The following is a 23,923-nucleotide window of genomic DNA, read 5'->3' as shown; positions in this document are numbered from 1 at the left end:
TTTGTTATAAAATAAATCTAATAAAAATGTGATACTGTCGTTTTACCGGTTCCGAATAGTTGGTTTAAAAAATGTACCTGCTAGCTAGTTGATATTTGATTCGACTTCAAACCTAACAATTATCGGAAAATACATTTTGTATATTATCTTTCTTTTATTAGTAAGAATACTGCTTGATTGAATCTGGTTGGTTTCACCATTTCCGAAGCAAGGTCCGGTGCACATAACGTTACAAATGCCATTTGTAATATTACCTACGTAGAATTTGACTATTTTTGCGAGCTAATACTTAAACTAAGTAAGTACACAGCCAAAATTTTTAAGTCTGATTTATTATTTTAATATTCATTCTGGGTATACATGCATATGGTATTGTAAACTTTAATGCACCACAATACTTGGCGTGAGATGAAGCAGAACTGCAATTGCATTGCATGCATTTGATTTTTGTCATTATTTCTGGTAAGTTCTGTTTAAAACAAGGCCTTATACAATGTCCAAGATGAAAATAAGTTTTTGTTTTGCAATAATGCTTGAACAACACTCATTCTAGTCCCATTACTGGTAAATACTTTCTATAGATAATCTATGTTTTTAATTTTATCCACATTGACAAACATCTTTAGTTTAAATAATATCTGTCAACAATGACACAGACATCCATGTCCATGTTCTGTTTTGCTCTATATTCTGCATTTTATTTCATTATTCAGTTTTCAGAGATAAATGTATATTAATATTACACTACACGTACAGTACTTGTTATAAAATAATAACATGGTAGGATATTTTTAGTAACGACTTTCCTTGCATGCATTTTAAATACATGATTTTAATTTAATACATATAACTCAAATAAAATGTTGGCACACTTTCTAACATATACTCATTCATATATTTCAACATTAAAGAACTTTTTTTCTAATCAGAAAACGCGGAAACGTTTTCATTTGGGTACAGTCTGATAATAATCCCGTCATCAAAAATACATGTACGTGTTCAAAACTGGTCAAAATAGGTCTCCTGGATTAAACAGGTATGAATATCTTTTTTTACTTTTTTGCATATATTTTTGGATGAAGTTGTATGGCAAATAACAACTTTTCCATCGATATATAAAATGTGTCCCTTTCTTTCAGTTTACATTATAGCATGTACCGATAAAAAATGCCGATATGGATTTCAGCATTTTTGCCTCATGTAGAGTCAATTTTCGGACAAAAAATATTAGAAGCTGAAATAGAATAATGACTAAAATATTTATTTGTTAATGTCAATAAACAACAAAACTATTTATTGTGGTTTACATGAATGGCTCGCTTGATTGTTTGGAACTGGTCAATGCGCCGGAGCCGGTCTTGAATCAACTGTATTTCAACTTAAACCATTATACACCGTATTCATGGGCATTTTGTGAAACATTGCTGTTTTCATTGAAAAGCCTCCTGTTACAAACTAAAATTGCTATGAAACTAGACAAAATGCTTCAATACTCATTACTGATCAAACTTGGCACAAAGTTGACTCGACCGTGCATAGCCTTTGTAACGGCATACTAACTCTTAAATTTCCTGTTACCAAGGCAACGATGGGACATCTCAAAATTACCAACTGATTTCGAAGTGCTGCATGATAATAAGAACAATAATAATAATAATAATAATAATAATAATAATAATAATAATAATAATAATAATAATTATTATTATTATTATTATTATAATAATAAAAATAAAACATTTTATATCATGAAGGTAACATATTAGGAAATATCAATGGATTGAAAAAAAGTCAAAGGCCTTTAAACGTTGGTTACACATTACCTAAGATCGACCTCAGACAATTTTTAGCCTCTTACAAGTCAAAAATTTTCTTAATGGGGCGGCGCCGAAAAATTTGATCACTTTTTATAAAACATTCTCAAACGAAAACAAGTGTTTAAGGCCGAAATAGAGTATTTTTTTCACTGAAATGGGGTGTAAAAGGGGCGAAAACAACGCGTGTATATGAGTTAAATTTGTGGTATCATTTTTTTGTGTTTCAGCCTCAAATAGTATAGCTTGTTATTGGAAAGTTACAGAAATAACAATTATTATTTGTTGTATATCGACTTTTTTTATCTTATACAGTAATGCGCATGTCCATTATCTTCCCGCCATGCACTCATATAAACATTGAACAATCAGTGGTCATAAAACGATACGACTATATATAGAATCACGTGTATGTGATAATTATATATTACAAGTGTACGCTCTTTAAACATATTAATAAAAAAAACCATAATACCGGTACATTATTAAAATAGCAAAAATCAGAATCCCTAAAGAAATCCCAAAACCACAAAATTAAAAAACGTTGCAAGCTCAGTTTGATTGAGTCTTTTCCTGGAAAGTACTGGTATGTGCAAGCTACCGCCCAAGCTCTCTAGCATCGCTAAAGCAAAATTCAACATTTAAACATGAAAACAGCGAAATTTTTAATTTAGAAACATCCGCAGATGCGTAAATACGGCGGGTATCATGGAACTTTCATTATGGTATGTTCGTGCTTTCCATGAAAAGCGTCGTATCGTTCCAAAGTAAAACAATGCTTGTGCACTATAAACGAGAAAACGATGGGCGGAACTGAAATAAAATGAAATTTTGAGGGATAAGAGGATATGCATTAAATTCTTTACACTTCCGGTACTACATATGGATCTCAGAATTAAGCTGTGGTATTAATTAAGTAAGGTCTGGAGCTTAAAGGTTTAAGAGGCAAAATCTACTAGTATGGATGGATAAACAGTTATTTATTGGTATTAATTAAGTAAGGTCTGGAGCTTATAGGTGTAAGAGGCAAAATCTACTAGTATGGATGGATAAACAGTTATTTATTGGTATTAATTAAGTAAGGTCTAGAGTTTATAGGTGTAAGAGGCAAAATCTACTAGTATGGATGGATAAACAGTTATTTATAAAATCCATATCAAAGAGTACAGATAAAAGGAACTTTCTCAAGAGTGGAGCTCCGAAGGGAAATATAATATGACCTGTTTTCTTTTTAATATTTTATAATTGACTTTCCTGAGGCAATATCCTATACTAATAAACTTTTACATAAGACACTAAGATACATTATGTCATAAATGAACACAATGATGAAATGAGACTTTAAGATAACATTTTGACGCGACTAGTCAAGGAAATGACAAAAGTTCTTCAATAAAAAGGGGTAAAACAGCAAAACTTTGCACATTAGGTAAAAAGTACCCTATGACATTATTTTTTAAAAAAGACTAAAATACCTGAGTAATCACATAAATAGATCAATTAATAAGGCAACTAGGAGCCTTGGAGTTGTGGTTTATTTTTTTTACCTATATAAATAAAGAAATGTTTCTACAACTTTTCAAATCACATGTCAGATCCCACATTGAATGCAACTCTACAATATAGACACCTGGATTTAAAAAATGTAACAGCCATTGAAAATGATCTCTTTATCTTCTTTATATGAAACTCCGATGCACACTTGCAACGTCTCGCGTTAAGAGGTTACAAAATATTTCTGTTTTAGTCCGTTTTATGGCATTTTCTTCGTACAAAATGGATGTTTACGCCACGTCAGGACGCACGCAGGAAAAAAATATGTCCACACTGTGTGGAAATCATAAAATGGTGAATACAGAGGAAAGTCAGACGGATATAAATGAATTTCGATCTTTTTTTTTAATGAATTTCACAAGTTTTTTTTTTTTGAAAAAGTTGAAACCTTACCTTACATTTGAGTGTTCAAGTACACTTCTGGATCAACAGAAATTAAAATATTTTCTACCGATGATCAATTTTGTGATCCATAGATTATGTATTACAAATCTTTATTATAATTCTAATATCACCATCAATCTGATATCTTCATTCACATTCTGATATCTTCATTGTCATTCTGATATATCTTTTTATCGTTAAATATCACCATTATCATTCTGATGTGAATGATTTTTTTATGTAGGTACAAATGTATGATGAAACGCAGTAAGATGTATGATTGTTATTCCAATATCTTTATTGTCATTCTGATTTCTTTATTATTATACTGATATCTTCATTATTATAATGATATCTTCATTATTATTCTGATATCCTCATTATTATACTGATATCCTCATTATTATTTTGATATCCTCATTATTATACTGATATCTTCATTATTATACTGATATCCTCATTATTATACTGATATCATAATTATACTGATATCCTCATTATTATACTGATATCCTCATTATTATACTGATATCTTCATTATTATTCTGATATCCTCATTATTATACTGATATCTTCATTATTATTCTGATATCCTCATTATTATACTGATATCTTCATTATTATTCTGATATCTTCATTATTATACTGATATCTTCATTATTATTCTGATATCCTCATTATTATTCTGATATCCTCATTATTATTCTGATATCTTCATTATTATACTGATATCTTCATTATTATACTGATATCTTCATTATTATTCTGATATCTTCATTATTATACTGATATCCTCATTATTATACTGATATCCTCATTATTATTCTGATATCCTCATTATTATTCTGATATCTTCATTATTATTCTGATATCTTCATTATTATTCTGATATCTTCATTATTATACTGATATCTTCATTATTATACTGATATCCTCATTATTATTCTGATATCTTCATTATTATACTGATATCTTCATTATTATACTGATATCTTCATTATTATACTGATATCCTCATTATTATACTGATATCCTCATTATTATACTGATATCTTCATTATTATACTGATATCCTCATTATTATACTGATATCTTCATTATTATTCTGATATCCTCATTATTATACTGATATCTTCATTATTATTCTGATATCTTCATTATTATACTGATATCCTCATTATTATACTGATATCCTCATTATTATACTGATATCCTCATTATTATACTGATATCCTCATTATTATACTGATATCTTCATTATTATTCTGATATCTTCATTATTATTCTGATATCTTCATTATTATACTGATATCTTCATTATTATACTGATATCTTCATTATTATTCTGATATCTTCATTATTATACTGATATCTTCATTATTATTCTGATATCCTCATTATTATTCTGATATCCTCATTATTATACTGATATCTTCATTATTATTTTGATATCTTCATTATTATTCTGATATCTTCATTATTATAATGATATCTTCATTATCATAATTATACATAATTATCAATTTTATACTGAAATCATTATCATCATACATTTGTATCTACATAAAAATTCATAAGCAGATCCTTCACAAAACTATAACTTTAGAAATTAGTACCTGTTATTTCACTGCCTCCGTGGTTGAGGGGTTAGAGGCGATGACTTCTAATCCAGTTACTTCTCTGACGTGGGTTCGGTTCCCGGGAAATGCTTTGGTAGTTTAGCGCGGAGGAAGATAGTATAGTACTGGTGTAACTATCCAGGAACGATTGTTAGGAAACTACCCGCCTATATGACTGAAATACTGTTGGGAAAAAGCGTAAAATGAAACAAACAAACATACATAACCTGCTATTACCCGTTTGATTCCGTGGAGCATTTTGTTGTAATGATCACGAACAGTTTACAACTTAAAATAAAGAATAGGAAAATAATTACAGCTGCAATTAAATTATATCATTTGCCATACCATACAGCGTTAAATGACCCGAGGTCGGTTTCAGATAACTTAAAGATATAATAGACTCGATCATCAATGGGCAAAATACTACCTGAGGTTTATGTCGGATTTTTATACTTCACAACAGCAGGTGTCAAGTGCTGTGTGGCAGCTGTAAGAAGTTGCCCCGTACTTCACTTCCGTGTGGTTAAATTTTCAGGTCCTTCGGGATCATTGATACCAGCTCTATTAAGTGTTGAGAATTAATCTCTGTTGAGTACCGCTCAAGCCGGTGCTAGGGGCGCGAGGAATGTTGCACTTATTCAGTATCCCTAATGTACAGACTCAATCAAACCGAGTCTGCAATTCTTATGTAATTTTGTTGTGATAAATGCTTCCGAGGGATCACTTTCTTTCTGGATTTTTTAACAAGAGAATGCTCAAATTGTGTTTCGGGAGCTGCATTTCTTATTACAGGTTAAGTCGATGTAGGCCTTTCCTTAAAAATAACGCCATTTTTAACAGATCACAAGACGACTTTCCAGCTCTATTGATTGAGGAAGACCTCAGGTGTCCCTTTGTCCTTTAATACAGGTATAGTAATTAGAGCAAAGATGTATCCATGGATGGTAATGAACGTAACCTTGTAAAATGTTACATCAATTCATGTGAAAACAGAAAACTTGTTTCATAGCCGCCGCATTTTCAAAATACTAATTTATGTGGATGTATATCTGATTGATGATCAAAGGGAATTTATCCTTGCAAAATGATTAATATAAATGCATGATTAGTTTACCAAATGAACAAGTTAAAGGGAAATCATTCTTGATAAGTAATTTGATACATAGAGAAACAGTATTAGTCTCCCAGGATTATTTAACCTCAATTCAAATGCACAATCTATAATGTGATTTATTTCAGTGCTTCTCCAAATGATATTATAATTATATATGCTACAATATATTTTTCTGTCGTATCATAAAATAAACACAGTTACATGTTTAATTTAATTGGAATTGCCATAACCCAATCCTTGAGTGGGCTAAAGAGGTACATGTATCTCCACTTATAAAGTGATGATGATATAACTTAATACCAACTTAGTATAGCTTGATTCTAAATGATTCCAACAATTTTGCCAATTTAGTTCTTCTCCAGCCGGTACCAAGAGGCGTGAGGGATGTAAAAGTAAGTATTTTTTTCTATTTCAAATGTACTGTGATTTAATGCTACCAAAATATCACCTTTTTTGCCGATTTTTTATACTTCAAAACAGAAGGTGTCAAGTTCTGTGTAGCAGATGTAATATGTTGCCCCGTACTATTTCAGTGTTGTTTTGTTTTTGTCCTTCAAGATTATTGATACCAACACCTTTATGTGTTGAAAATTAAGTACTACTCAAGCCGGTGCTATGGGGCGTGAGGGATGTTGTACTTTATCATCATTCCTCGTGTACAGACTCAATAACAAGAAAACGAGAACAAAGATCAAGGCAAGGCGATATCCACAGAACGCAGTCCCCGACACAATCAAGTCATACAAGCAAACCGAGTAAATTTTCATGTAATTTTGTTGTAATTTATGCAAGATTTCTCAGACTTACTTATAATGCACCCGGATCATAGAATAACATTCAGCTTAATAATATATACTTCAAGGAGAAAATTCGGACCATATCACATGCAGTAACAACGTATTTACAAAATTGAAATAATTTGAATAAAGTCATATGTGACATCTTATAACTGTAACACCTTGTTTATATCATGTGTTAATGCATTTTGTAGACTTGTCGATTGCGTTTTATCTTACACGTTATTTCACCAGTCAATGTCTCATTCCTAGTACAGTGCATATATTTTACAAACGTTTTTTCACGAGTCAATGTCTCATTCCTAGTACAGTGCATATATTTTACAAACGTTATTTCACAAGTCAATGTCTCATTCTTAGTACAGTGCATATATTTTACAAACGTTATTTCCCCAAGTCAATGTCTCATTCCTAGTACAGTGCATATATTTTACACACGTTATTTCCACAAGTCAATGTCTCATTCCTAGTACAGTGCATATATTTTACAAACGTTATTTCACCAGTCAATGTCTCATTCCTAGTACAGTGCATATATTTGACAAACGTTATATCACCAGTCAAAGTCTCATTCCTAGTACAGTGCATATATTTTACAAACGTTTTTTCACGTGTCAATGTATCATTCCTAATACAGTGCATACATTTTACAAACGTTATTTCCCCAAGTCAATGTCTCATTCCTAGTACAGTGCATATATTTTACAAACGTTATTTCACAAGTCAATGTCTCATTCTTAGTACAGTGCATATATTTTACAAACGTTATTTCCCCAAGTCAATGTCTCATTCCTAGTACAGTGCATATATTTTACAAACGTTATTTCCCCAAGTCAATGTCTCATTCCTAGTACATTGCATATATTTTACAAACGTTATGTCACCAGTCAAAGTCTCATTCCTAGTACAGTGCATATATTTTACAAACGTTTTTTCACGAGTCAATGTATCATTCCTAATACAGTGCATACATTTTACAAACGTTATTTCCCCAAGTCAATGTCTCATTCCTAGTACAGTGCATATATTTTACAAACGTTATTTCACGAGTCAATGTCTCATTCCTAGTACAGTGCATATATTTTACAAACGTTATTTCACGAGTCAATGTCTCATTCCTAGTACAGTGCATATATTTTACAAACGTTTTTTCACGAGTCAATGTCTCATTCCTAGTTCAGTGCATATATTTTACAAACGTTATTTCACGAGTCAATGTCTCATCATTAGTACAGTGCATATATTTTTCAAACGTTATTTATGTACTGGCAGCTTAGTCTTTGCTATATATGGAAATAGTGGTAAGAAAATTTTTGACACGTTTCATACCCTCAATTTGTTCTGTAAGGGAGGAAAAACAAATGATTCACTAATCAATTTTGTACAATTTTTTTTATTAAGAAAAGTCACACATTCATGCTATCAAAACCAATCAAACAAACATGTTCTATTTTAAAAGTACAACATTAATAACAAAAACAGTATAATAACAATTCTCTCTATGAAGCTCCCATGATAAGATCATATACTGAATACTGTTTTCCATAAACATTTCAAGTTTTAAACAGTCATGTTTTATATATATGTATATACATGTATAATTGACATATTACAGCATGATCTTATCTTAACTTCATATAGAATTGTTTAAGCATAAACATGGCCAAAATATATGTGTTATCAAGTGCTTGTAATTTAAGGTTTACAAATGTACTAGATGGATTTAATCATACAATATTCATTAAACAGACATAGTTAATATATAAAATGTATAATTGACATAAAATATTACAGCATGAACTTATCTTAACTTTATATAGAATTGAGCAGCATAAACCTTGCCAAAATAAATGTGTTTTCAAGTGCATGCAATTTAAGGTTTATAAATGTACTAGATGGATTTAATCATACAATATTCACTAAACAGACATAATTAATATATAATGTATAATTGACATAACATATTACAGCATGAACTTATCTTAACTTCATATAGAATTGTTCAGCATAAACCTTGCCAAAATATATGTGTTATCAAGTAAATGTAATTTAAGGTTTACAAATGTACTAGATGGATTTAATCATACAATATCCATTAAACAGACATAGCTTATATATAATGTACAATTGACATAACATATTACAGCATGAACTTATCTTAACTTCATATAGAATTGTTTCAGCATAGACCTTGCCAAAATATATGTGTTATCAAGTACATGTAATTTAAGGTTTACAAATGTACTAGATGGATTTAATCATACAATATCCATTTAACAGACATAGCTTATATATAATGTACAATTGACATAACATATTACAGCATGAACTTATCTTAACTTCATATAGAATTGTTTATGCATAAACATGGCCAATATACATTTGTTATTAGTACATGTAAATTGTATGTTTACAAATATACTAGAATTATAAAATCTATATTCCAAGTCACAAACAAACATGTTTGATGCATATGTTCACAAGACATAACAAATCTAAGCATGAAATAAAAATAAACATTCATATATCTAGTTAACAATTAATAACATCTTCATGTAATTATATGTTTACTTATATACCAGATGAATTTACTCTACATATACATTTAAAGTTTAAAGGCACATTACACCTCAGAAATGAATAGATTTTTATTTTTGTAAAAGGGCCAATATGTGTTTTATAATGTTGTAATAATATATTTAGAAAAAGTGCTATTCTTATCACCTGCCAAAAAATTGAGTTTGTTAATAGAGATGCAAAATGTAAAAAAAAATATGTAATTTGACTTCCATATATAATACTTATTCACCATACTTGTACTGGTTGCTAAAATGCAAAAGAAACAAAAGTTGGCTTAGATATATGACCTATGAAAAAAGGTTAAGGACACCAAAAATACATTGTATAAACTTTTGAAAAATAACATACTGCATTTTTTAAGCTTAATGGGCCTTTAAATCAAACATAAATAAATGCAAAACAAACAAAGGATGGTTCTGGTATATGGACAATGAAAAACTCTTTGTACATAAAACAATAAGCTTTTTAAAAATAAAAGGAATTGCATTTTTTAAGGCTTAATGGGCCTTTAAATCAAACAGGTATAACTGTTTAAAATGTACGTAGGATTACATGTCCCAAAATCTTTCTTTATATAAAATTATCTTATATAAATAATATTATCTTACTGTCATCAAAGGATTGCAATAGCATGTAACTATACAACAAACATTTATTTACATGAAATAATATGTTTACATATGTACTATATACATTCAATCAGAATTTCATGTAACAAACTTTCATATAACAAACAGACATGTGTAAACTATATTTACGATATTTAACATATCTTAATTTTGGTATATACTAACATCAGCAAGCATAAAAAACTAACACACCTATAATAAAATGTAGTTATATCTTTACTGTCTGAAAACATTTAATATATATTTTAGCATTGTCGGAACCCATACATACATATTTGGCTGAGCTACATTCATCACTCATGAAGTGTATTCATAACCAGTATGCTTAAATTACCCAGGATGCATTGTTAGACAACATATCGTTTTAGTTATTTCATGTAACATATGTTTTACAATACATGTAAACTAACATATCATTATTATGCTGACATCAGCAGAAATATAACTTATCTATACATAATTATAATGTTATAATTTCTTGGTACTAAAATATGACAAACTGTTTCATTACAAAAATCTAATTCAACAGTTATAAAAGTATAACCCCCATCCTATCATGTCAAAAATCAGAAAAATATAATTCCAAACATGTCAAAAATCCTCAGTGGAGTGCCTTTAACTTTACACTTAGAGTATTACTGACTAACAGTATTAATTTGTTAACTTTTACCGTTTTGCATAATTGTAATATTTATCACTTTTTTAATCTTAACAATATAAAACAATCAAAGAAGGAATCTCTTAAATATAACATGTAAATGGTCCTCATCTCAATGAAACAATTTACTTGTCCTCTATATCATCTAACAGGTATTCATATATGAAATTTACCATTCCTCTATAGCATATAATCCTATATATCATATAACAAATAAAAAAATATATTATTCCACTATACTATACCTCATATAACTGGTATTCATATATAAGCAATTCCCTTGTCCTATATATCATATAACTGGTATTTATATATACCAGTTCCTTTGCGTATCTAACATATAATTGGTATTTATATATACCATTTCATTGTCCTATGTCATATAACTGGTATTTATTTTCTTATATATCATATAACTTGTATTTACATATTCCAATCATTTGTCCTATATATGATATAACTGGTATTTATATAATACCATTCCCTTGTCCCATATGCCATATAACTGGTATTTACATATACATGTACCAATCATTTCTCCTATATATCATATTTGGTATTTTTAAATATCATTTACTTTTCCTATATATCATATAACTGGCATTTATATATTTATCATTCCCTTGTTTTTTATATAATATAACAGGTATTTATATATACCCTGTCCTATATATTGTATAAGTGGTATTTATTTATACCATTTTATTATCCTATACACCACATAACTGGTATCAATATATATCATTCACTTCTCCTATTTATTGTGCAATTATTTAAGAAATAACATCGGTCTGAGAGGTGTATATCGGCTATTTAACACCGGTTTGGAGTCTTGATGCGTAGGAATTGACCACGAAGGCCGTAGGACTGAGTGGTTAATTTTGTCGCATCAAAACGACAAAACAGGTGTTAAATAGCTGATATACACCTCTCAGGCCGATGTTATTTCGATTCTAACACGATAAAACAAGGAAAATCACTAATGTTATTTTTCAAGCGGAAATAACTCCCGGTGGCGATTTTCGTATAACGCTGTTCGATTTTCGCACCCTACTGTTGCGAAGATATAGAAATTATCAACCAAAAGAAATAATAAGAAAAAAACGTAATTTTATCAAGTTTTCAACTTCGTATTGTGTTTACATCAGTGCCCCATTTATCATTCTTGTATGTATGAAATAACGTCAGCTTGTTTATGAATGAGTTTTTTTACTTAGGATGACGTCATTACGCTGCTTACGGATTGGCGCCGTTTTGTCAAAATATGTATTAACTGATTTGGATCCAATATGTGGCGTTAGTGTATGTGAGATATTATTTCGGTATTGTATGAAAAGAAAACATTATATGGACTGAAAATATAAATAAAAATGCTTTTTATTGTTGCTTTAAAATGCTTTGTAAACTGTACAATCGAGGGTGAAAACATAACAGCGCATATACAAGTAGTCCCTAACCGGTGTTTATTGGCAGTTTAACACCAGTTTTTTTTTCCTTCTTTGTCTATAGTGACAAAATCACGTGAGTGTTAGAATATTTGTTTATACCATTACATTATCCTGAGTATACACCATATAACTGGTATCAATATATATAATTCACCTGCCCTATTAATCGTACAACTAGTATAAATTTTGCTTATACCAATACATTGTCCTATATATCATATAACTGGTATTTAAATTTTATCAATATTTGTCCTATATATCATATTTGGTATTTATAAATATCATTCACTTTCCCTATATATCATATAACTGGTATTTATATATTCCCCTGTCCTATATATTGTATAACCGGTATTTATTTATAACATTCCATTATCCTATACACCATTCAACTGGTATCAATATATATAATTCACCTGTCCTATATATTGTAGAACTAGTATTTGTTTATAATCATTACATTGTCCAATATATCATATAACAGATATTTATTTATTCAGTTACATTAATCATTCACTTCTTCTGCCCTGAATATTTCAGTTCAACTGTTTTTGATGATTGTTATCTATCATATTGCACTACATTCATTATTTAACATATCGTATTATTTTTTTTGCTGACAATGTTTATTTAAATAATTATGTCTTTTTATCACGAAATAATTGAGATCAAGCACTATGTTAACTGCATGTGTACTCCCTCACTATGTTAAAAAATTCGGATCATTTTTTTTTTGGTCAAAAATGAAAAAAAAAATCTTCTCTTTTAACATGCACTAATTTAAACACTATTTTAACTACATGTATCCTATATCACTTTTTTGTTGAAAAGTCAAACGAACCATAATTCCGTTTAATGTGAAATAACTGATCTTTTACATACTGTTTAGCATCATTTCCCTTCCCTCCTCTAAGTCCTTCTCCTGATATCAATCCAAACCAATACATATCATCATTAAACTCCTCCCCATCTCCTGTTATATAACAGTCAGCTACACTCACATCTACAGTATGAGGAATACTAGGAAGACTATCAACAAACTTCTGCCATGTTGTCAAACTCATTGTGACACCAACAAGCTGAATGTCCTTTAAACTACTCATCTCTAAAGGTGACTGTATTATATTGTCAGTTAACCTACACCACCATAACTTAAGCTTACTGAGATTGTGTAACAATGGTAATACTGTGACAAGTCTCTTTGTTATGTTGGTATGATAAAATTGAGATTTATTGTAATAATCTCCATGCAATTTAAGTTCTTTTAATTTGTAAGATTTTCTCACAATATCAAATATTTTCTCATAATTACTATCTTTCAAATAATAAAATTCAAATATTTCAAGGTTTCTAGTATCAGCATCTACAATTAAACTAACAGCATTATCCAAATAAAGGTACTGAAGTTGTTGATGTTTTGATAAATTTACATCATGCTGGTTCTTACACTCACATTTAACAATCCTAAGATGTATTTGTTCAAGATGACTGGTTCCCTCAAGAAAATTACAAAATGTAGTAGTATCATCATGACTCATTGTTTTATTTTCCATACTTAATGCTACAAGATTGATCATACTAGGTAGGTTACTAACAACTGTTATATGCATTGGGTTATACTTGTCAGTGTAAGAGACATGAAGATACAGAGATTTTAATGTTGAAGTATTTACTTTAATTGTCTCAGAAACACAATTGTTTATCTCATCAATCCTCTGTTTATTACTCTGTGTACTTCGACTATACCATCGATACTCATCTTGATATCTTATTTCAATTTTTTCAAGATGACGAAACATTGGTAAGTATTTTGTGAATTTAACATTTTCTGTGTTGATTTTATCTACCTTAATAGACAGAACAAAGTCAGGAACAATTAGATGCTGGTCAATACCTGAACAAACAATATCACAATCATCACTATCATCAATGACCAAATCTCCTAAATAAAATACAGGATTATTTCCTTTACTACATGCTGCATTGAATTCTTCCATTGACTCAAACATAAGCTTTTGAATATCAGTAATAAAACGATGATCCCTATAAATGTTACTATTTATTGTTCTCCTGTATTCCTGAACACGAGAGTCTTCTGACACAGTATCATATATGTATTTTGAAACATGTGTTGCTAATCTAGGTTCAAGACCACATAGCATAATGATAACATTTGACTGCTCTAATATGTCATTTACTGTTGAACATTTCTGAAAAACCTCATTAATAAACTGAATGCACTTGCTTTGCAAATCAACATTTTCTGTTTGCGTACTATCTGGCAAACTTATTCTTATCTTAAAATTGATACCAATATTCACTGCAGCCAGAAATTCTTGCATTGATTTGTGAATGAAAGAGAACAATGAGCTTTTAGGTTTAGATACAGATAAAGAAGGACATTTATCTTCTGTCAAAATTCCCAGTTTCAGACATGTTTCTCGCACTTCTTGTGATATTTTCAAATCATCAAACACAGATTTGTCAAATGTTAAGGACTTATCCTTCGGATAATTGAACAATGTCTCATAAGCCAAGTGCGACACACCATATATAAGATGACTATTTAATCTACATATCTCTACATCTGTTAAATACTGAGGGAGTTCAACATTCTGAGAACTTTCCATACATTCTGTATTATTTCCTAAAGTTTTATTGATATTCCAGGTGAAATAAAGTTCTAACATACCAGTATAAATAGCACACCTTGAGGTTTTATCGAGTTTACCATCACACCATAGACAAACCAATTGTTGCAGCATAATTGGTACCTGTTTCAGGCCAACCACAGACGGTATCCTAAGCTTTTGTTCACACACATTAGGATCTAATGATTCGTTCAATGCTGTTATTGTTTTCTTAATCATTTCTTTTTCATGTGTTTTATCAAACCCTTTTAATTTCAATAATTGATGAATCTCTCTATTACTTACTCTCAAACTGTGAATTTTCCATGGCCGTGATGTAGTAACAATGGTGTATTTCTTTGTAAAGTCACGTTCCGGAAGGCCTGCCTGGAACTCATTCCTAGTCTCACTGTCAAAAGACCATTCATCTAAACCATCAAGCAAAATAATTATCTTTTCAGAATCATTTTCCAGAAGTTTACTTAAATTTTTTATCTTATCATATCGCATTTCAAGCATTTCTTGGATACTTCGGATATTTATGCTATGTCTAAGAGAAATATAAAACATAAAATCAAATTTTTTCATTTCCTTGACTCCATCAAATTCATCATTTTCATTGTGTCCATCACTGTGTGCTATACAATCAAACTCATCATTTTCATTGTGTCCATCACTGTGTGCCATACAGCAACAGTTGATCAAATATTTACAGAAACTACTCTTACCAGACCCTGTATTAACTTTATTTTGTCCATCACTGAGTGCTATACAATCAAACTCATCATTTTCATTGTGTCCATCACTGTGTGCCATACACCAACAGTTGATCAAATATTTACAGAAACTACTCTTACCAGACCCTGCATCTCCAACAACATAAATAAACTTCTGTGGATCCCCGTTCTTTGTGAAAATCTCTGACATGGACTTTATTTCTATTTCCTCAGACTCCCCTCTGTTCTGTTCTATCTTTTTTGTTATAGTGGGTCTTATATAAGCATCACTGAAGTTATAATTTTCCTCATCTGGTTGTAAAGGTATTGCTGATACTTTAAGCACATCACTGCGATAATGTTCTATCAATTGAGTACGACAACCTGAAATTTATTGAGCAGCCAATAAAATTAGCAAAACTCACAAATTATTTTTAACATTACAAGATTCCCTCACAAACTGGAGAGTTCTCTGACATTGAAATGATGATTTTGTAGTAAGCGTTGTTTTGTAAAAAAGTATAAATTAAATACAAAGATATATGATAAAATTATTACAATTAGGGCAAATTCACCTGTTTTAGCATTATAATATTGCATATGAAGCATACCTAATTTAGCCATTTCATATTCTATATAACATACCTGATATTGCCTTAACATGCCTGATTTTGAATTTTCATAGTCATAAAATGTCTGATCTAGCCTTTTCATATTCTATATAACACGCCTGATTTACCTTTTTCATATTCTATATAACATACCTGATCTAGCCTTTTCATATTCTATATAACATACCTGATTTAGCCTTTTCATATTCTATATAACATACCTGATTTAGCCTTTTCATATTCTATATAACATACCTGATTTAGCCTTTTCATATTCTATATAACATACCTGATTTAGCCTTTTCATATTCTATATAACATACCTGATTTAGCCTTTTCATATTCTATATAACATACCTGATTTAGCCTTTTCATATTCTATATAACATACCTGATTTAGCCTTTTCATATTCTATATAACATACCTGATTAGCCTTTTCATATTCTATATAACATACCTGATCTAGCCTTTTCATATTCTATATAACATAACTGATTTAGCCTTTTCATATTTTATATAACATAACTGATTTACCTTTTTCATATTCTATTTAACATACCTGATCTAGCCTTTTCATATTCTATGTAACATACCTGATTTAGCCTTTTCATATTTTATATAACATACCTGATTTAGCCTTTTCATATTCTATATAACATACCTGATTTAGCCTTTTCATATTTTATATAACATACCTTATTGAGCCCTTTCATTCTATAATATAACATACCTAATTCAACCTTTCAAAATTTATATTACATACCTGATATCTAGCCTTTTCATATTTTATATAACATACCTGACCAGGTATTGCCTTTTCATATTCTACATGAATATAACAAACATTATTAAGCCTTTTCAAATTCTTTATAATATACCTATTTAGCCTTTTCATATTCTATATAACACACCTAATTTAACATTTCATATTCTATATAACATACCTGATTTAGCCTTTTAATATATTATATGACCGCCGCCACGAAAAAAGGGCACTCGGGCATTTTTTATCGATTTTTAGTTTTATGGCTAATATTTTAGGACATGCATTCTTGTGCACGATGCACTTTATTTCACATTGATATTGTAAATACTTTTTGAGATATAGAGGTTTAAAAGAGGACATTAATGCAACGTCAACGACAGATTTACGTAACGTCATAATAATTATGACGACGACGTCAAATGTAGTTTAGCAGATAACAAATGAAGTCAAGTGTTTCAAAAGTTTTAATTTTGCACTTACTAGAATAATACTAAAATATATAAAAGTAAGATATTAAAATATAATTTAAAAACTATTTTATAACACTATTTTCAAAATTATCGTATTCTTGAATAATACATGTAAAACAATTACATTTTATAATTATAAGACTTGGCCCCTGCTGTCATAACCTAAGAAACTTAATAGCAAAACTTTAATTATAAAAAATGGTAACAACTGAACTTGAAAACAATAACAAAATTCATCAGTCAGTCTGTACGCATGCAGCGTGAATCACTCTTCAGTGTATGCCGGGCACGTGGCATCTTGGTATGCAGGACGCAGATATTTTCTAACGTTACGGTATAAATATTCGCGCCGTGTACGACTTCAAGTCCTGCGGGCTGTATGACCTCGGGAAAGGTTGTTGTTAGAACTTCAGTATTACGTCTTATCAGCGGAACTCTAATCTGCTCGCTATCTGTTCTTTTCTTTACAAACACAGCCGACTTGTCTGCAGCAGAAAATCTGAAGCAGTGATATTTCTGTATGCCTTTCACTTGAAGGAAATATCGCGTCAAATACGACTTCCAGTCATACCTGTGTTAAAATAATGTTATTTTATTAAATGCAGTTAATAATGTATATAACGTACATTCTTATTGAAAAATATACCATCTTTGTGAAAAAAAGATTTTAGGTATTGCATTTTTTTTCTTCTGTTGCATTTAAAATAAATAACGTTTTTGTTTGTTGCTACTATGTATGTGTATTGCTAGCGATCGGCGTGGCTGTGATAGTGATCATCATTATTATACATGCTTGTTATAATGTTTAAGCCTACATTATATTATTAACTAGTTATCGAAAATCTGTTTAAACTCTGTAGAAAATTAATTACCATTTCCATGTTTGATCATTGTTTTCATTTCGATATAAAACAGGGAAATTGTTCCTTGCCGATTTATCCACAATGTCTGCAAATTGACTCAGACTCTCACAATCAGACCTCTTGAATAGCTTTTTAATTCGCCCGAAGCCACCATCGACAAGACATCTTAGATAAAAATAAAGTACATGAATTAATGAATGACAGTACAAACAAATTAGTTATCACATAACCATAAAAACACTGTAGTAGTAAAATCCACTTCGTCACATATTTTTGAGTAGGCTGTTACTTAACTATGTGTTCTCTTATATCTGAATAAAATATGAGGATTTTATTTAATTTTGTGACGAAACACAAGGATTTTTATTACTTTAGAAACATAACCAACGCTTACGAATGTGCCGTAACGATGCTATGTATAAATATATCAAGGTACTTACCCGGAAATAGCCATATTCAATTGAATGTGTCATGTAACCCTCTGTTTACTCTCCAACAAAGATACGCCAGTGTGTATCTATTCTTATTTTGACCTGTTAACAAGAAAAAGGAACGGAAATAACTTTATATTACTTGTTTTAGTATTATTAATCAATGAATATGCTGAATATTTTTATTCATAAGTTAATGTAAAAACAAGATTTACCTCCGCAATTATCTGCGTGTAGATAAAGTCCTTTCTCGCCAAATCCGTAATTCTGTAAACAATGATAGAGCATGCTTAATACTGAATTCGGTCCATGTGTCCAAAGTTCCATCTAAACCTGCAAGGTGACAATAATTTATATGAAATACAGTTTTATATCAATTAATAAAAATGTCAATAATATAGCGTAGTGTAAAACTCATTAATGCAAGGATCATAATTATATTTCGGGAGGACGACAATATGCCTGCACGTGCATGAAATAACCAACATTTACCCACATCCAATCACATGTCCTATTCTGTCATGATATACGTTTCTAAGTAAATTTTGTTAAAAGTTTGTTAATAGTTAACATACCTATAGACTGATCTTCATCTATTAAGTAGTTGAACTGCTCACTTGTAGAGTCAATGCGGATACCGAACATATTTATTTTCCTGCCTGTTACAAAGTACATGGGTCCCATCTGTCGACTGTGATGAGGGATTGTCACACTCTGACTGTAGTCAAAAGTGATATGAACCTGATAAAATTGACCAAAATATTCATCAATAAAATACTAAGCCTTTTTTTATACACTTCAGCCTCATTAAAACGCTCATGTTGGGGTCCAATGTCTCAACACCGCGTTCTAACGAGGCTCTCATTAGAACGCTCATTGCGAAATTACCGCATTACCCCACCCACTGCATATATATTTAACGCTGATTTTTTTACTTACTGTTCAATGAATATCGACATTATCTTTTTCTAAAACCATTCAATGATGTAAACATATATTATATTCACAAATAATACTAATTATATTTAAAAGAAAGGAAAAACTTTCGAAAGAAAATTATAAATCATGAATGTAGTGTAAAACAGGTAGCCATTACTGTAATGACGTTTTATTAACTAGGGGACACAACTAAAGCTGGACTGTAAATGACACTGTAATTTACAGTCCAGCTTTAGTTGTGTCCCCTAGTAAATCAAACGCCAATTACCACCTGTCATGGCCGCTCTATTTACAGTGCAGGATTTTAAATTGATTTTGGGCTTGTGGGTTATTTAATTCAGCGAGGTTTACATGTCAAATATATGTGTGTGAATTTTAGTTTATTTATACTCACCACCGAATGCCAATGTAACAGTTATGATATGAATTTGAGATTTTGGAAACAATTTGATGCATGACTGATGGACAGGTAAAACAACAAAAGAGCGGATAAACGCTTACCTGGGCATGTTTTTCACACCTTTGGCGATCATAAATGTCCTAATAACAATTGTTTATTGTACTTGGCTATCAAACTGAGCAAGCGTTATAGCGCGCTATAAATCTAAGTCTACTTAAAAAAAAAAAATTTTTTTTTTTTTTTTTAAGTTTTTTTTTTTTTTTTGGGAGCCAAGGTCTATGAGCGCTCTACTGAGATTAGCGTTATAGTGAAGAGCGAGTTATCGAGGCTACAGTGTATTATATATGTATGTTGACTATTCTAATGATGACTTTATTTACTAATATTCTGACTAATCTAAGTTTACCAATATGAATCACATATGCATTTTCCAAATTGCCTTTGTAAATTGTTAATTTAAAAACCATGCAGTTTTGTATGTTAAATCCATTTTTTTAATTATCAAATATAAAGACAGGAGCCTTCAGACTATTGCACTCTCAATATGTTATTTGCACTAATAATTATAATATTGCGCGTTTATAACGTCATTTTTTCAACGGATAATCGTGACGTTAATATAATCTGTATGCACTGCTGCAATCGATTTATATATTTATTTCATTTTACTTCTAATAATAAAGAAAGTTTGCATTATTATAAATTCGTAATAAAAATTCTTAATGAATGTAAACGGTAATTTGCAATTGCCTTACGGCTCGGTTATATATACAACAACCGTTTATATATGGTCATATAACCTGTAAAAGATCTTTAAAGCTTATACCATAACTGTCATATGCATACCTTACTGAACTCTGTGGAAATTGGTGCAACGGGTATTGTCGGTCGGGTGTAACCTTCCATCTCTTCTCTCACTTGAATAACCGCTGTCATGTACGCCTGACGTTCTGTTTGAGCAGAAATTGTGACATCATTTAATATTAATGTACAGTTTTGCTGAAATAATTCGTAGACCGGGATTAAAGCTGCAAAGATAGCGAACAGCAGGCGTGTTTAAAAAGTCAATAAATATGACAGTTCTTAAAAATTCTTAAAAATAAATATAATATAATGTTTGTTTTTTACCTCAAATTCGTCCATTTCCTCAAACAATTCATATACAGCCAATACTTTATAAATCTCCGCACCGAAACTAGTATGGCGACGAAAAAATCGCTGTCATTAGCTGCTCTCTTTTTCCCGAAGTTTTTGACGTTACGTCATATATGCCCGAGTGCCCTTTTCTCGTGGCGGCGGTCATATTACATGTCTGATTTAGCCTATTCAAAATGTCTGACTATGACTTTTCTTATCTAAATCACATACCTAATTTAGCCTTTACATATTCTATATCATTCCCGATATAACCTCTTCATATTCTTAATAACATACCTGATATAACCTTTTCATATTCTATATAACATACCTGATATAACCTTTTTATTCTATATAACATACCTGATATAACCTTTTTCTATTCTATATAAAAAAACTGATTTGGCCTTTTCATATTCTATATAACATACCTGATTTAGCCTTTTCATATTTTATACAAAATATCTGATTTAGCCTTTTCATATTTCAAAAACATACCTGATTTTGCCTTTACATGTTCTATATAACATACCGGATAGAACCTTTTCATATTCGATATAACATACCTGATTTGGACTTTTCATATCCTAAGAACATACCTGATTTAGCCTTTTCATATTTAAATCACATACCTGAATTAGCATTTACATATTCTATATAACATAGCTGATTTAGCCTTTTCATATTCTTAATACATTTGTAGCATACCTGATTTAGCCTTTTGAAATTCTAACTGTTTTTGTTGAGGAGAATCTTCTTCCTTGAGTCTTTTTATCTCCTACAACATGAATAATAATACAAATAATTATGTTTAATTCGGTAATTTTCAAAAATGTTTATTGTATACAGTAATATTGGCATTTTCAGTCAGTCTGTGTCCCCAAGTCATTCTACGTCGCAATATATCTCATAAAAATCAAATCAAATTTCCTTATTTGAAAATCAATTTTATTGCAATGCAGGAATCCTCTATGGAGCATTTTTTATTTTGACATTTTAGGTGCATTAGTCCCTTTTTAAATTTCTACTAGATATTGGAATTGAGGGACAATCGCTCACCTGAATATGAATATTCTCCATGACAAGGAACAAGTAATATATTAATACAAATGAAAGCAGATATAAAACAAAACCAGGGCTTTTATTTCAACAAACTCACTCGATGGTGTTTCATGATAAGTCACATAATCTAAACTGCAGCTCTTTGGGTTTTTTAAAAGAAGATATTTTAAGTATTTACTTTACACAAAAAAAAGGAAAATCAATGACCCCCCCCCCCCATGACGGGGCCAATTTTAACCCAAGGGCTTTTATTTGAACAAACTTGGTAGACACCCATTAGAAGATGTTTCATGTTAAATATCTAAGCTGTAGCTCTAGCTCATTGGGATTTTTAAAAGAAGATTTATTAAGTATTTACTACACACATATAGTTAAAAACAATGACACCCCTGGGGCAGGTCCAACTTTGTAGACACTCACAAGAAGATGTGCCATAATATCTAAACTCTAGCTATTTGGGTTTTTATAAGAAGATTTTTTAAGGTTTTACTAAAAACATATTAGGAAAAACAATGATCCCTGGGGCTGGGCCAATTTGAACCCAAGGGCTCTTATTTGAACAAACTTGGTAGATACCCATTAGAACACGTTTCATGCTTAATATTTTAGCTCTAGCTCTTTGGGTTCTTTAAAGCTTTTACTAATTATGCCAATGACCCCCTGAGGCGCTGCCAATTTTGACCCCAGGGCTTTTATTTGAACAAACTTGAGAGACACTTACTAGAAGAATGTTTCATGCCAAAAATCTAAGCTCTAGCTCTTTGGGTTTTTAAAAGAAGGTATTTAAAGTTTGTTTTTTTCTTTTGGTTGCCATGGCAACCAGAGTTCTGCATGGAATTAAATTCTTGAACAAATTTTAAAGGTGACCACCAAAGGAACATTCATGTGAAGTTTGGGTAAAATTGGCTTAGTGGTTAATGAGAACATGTCATTTAAAGTAAAGAATTAAGGATGCCGGACAAAAAGCAATCACAAAAGCTCACCCTGTCAGCTAAAAACTTTTGCGAAGGGCTTCGAGTACTATTTTATAAACAAGAGGGCCAAGATGGCCCTAGATCGCTCACTTGACCCATCAAACTCATCCAAACATTACCTAGACAAGCATTCTGACCAAGTTTCATGACAGGTAAGTCAAAAATGTGACCACTAGAGTGTTAACAAAGATTATCCATATTTGAGCAGTGTGACCTAGTTTTTGACCCCAGGTGAGCCATATTGACACTTGACCTAGAAATCATCAAATTAAACTTTCTGACCACTTTACAGGATACTTGGATCAAAATAGTAGCCACTAGAG

At 30.5% G+C, this 23,923-nt stretch overlaps 2 protein-coding genes across 3 annotated transcripts; both read right to left on the bottom strand.

Annotated features, from left to right (window-relative positions):
- Positions 1 to 12,774: 12,774 nt before the first annotated feature.
- LOC132754431 (uncharacterized) lies at positions 12,775 to 22,623 on the bottom strand. The gene is made up of 2 exons (XM_060745059.1): positions 22,273 to 22,623; positions 12,775 to 16,330 (listed from the first exon to the last, which is right to left on the bottom strand). Exon 2 carries the CDS (start codon positions 16,155 to 16,157, stop codon positions 13,413 to 13,415), a length of 2,745 nt encoding a protein of 914 aa, XP_060601042.1. The 5' UTR covers positions 16,158 to 16,330; positions 22,273 to 22,623; the 3' UTR covers positions 12,775 to 13,412.
- LOC132754436 (uncharacterized) lies at positions 16,520 to 19,419 on the bottom strand. 2 transcript variants are annotated; one of them, XM_060745062.1, is made up of 4 exons: positions 19,304 to 19,419; positions 19,098 to 19,190; positions 18,667 to 18,822; positions 16,520 to 18,365 (listed from the first exon to the last, which is right to left on the bottom strand). In XM_060745062.1, exons 2-4 carry the CDS (start codon positions 19,109 to 19,111, stop codon positions 18,035 to 18,037), a joined length of 501 nt encoding a protein of 166 aa, XP_060601045.1. In that variant the 5' UTR covers positions 19,112 to 19,190; positions 19,304 to 19,419; the 3' UTR covers positions 16,520 to 18,034. The 2 variants fall into 2 exon arrangements, with proteins under 2 accessions (XP_060601045.1, XP_060601046.1); XM_060745063.1 differs by having other exon boundaries at positions 19,098 to 19,344.
- Positions 22,624 to 23,923: the final 1,300 nt, after the last annotated feature.

Source organism: Ruditapes philippinarum, unplaced genomic scaffold, assembly GCF_026571515.1.
Source record: "Ruditapes philippinarum isolate M1 unplaced genomic scaffold, ASM2657151v2 ctg7429_1_1_1_1, whole genome shotgun sequence".
Taxonomy (NCBI): domain Eukaryota; kingdom Metazoa; phylum Mollusca; class Bivalvia; order Venerida; family Veneridae; genus Ruditapes; species Ruditapes philippinarum.
The sequence above is the reverse complement of the archived record's forward strand: the minus strand, read 5'-3'. Positions and strand labels throughout refer to the sequence as shown.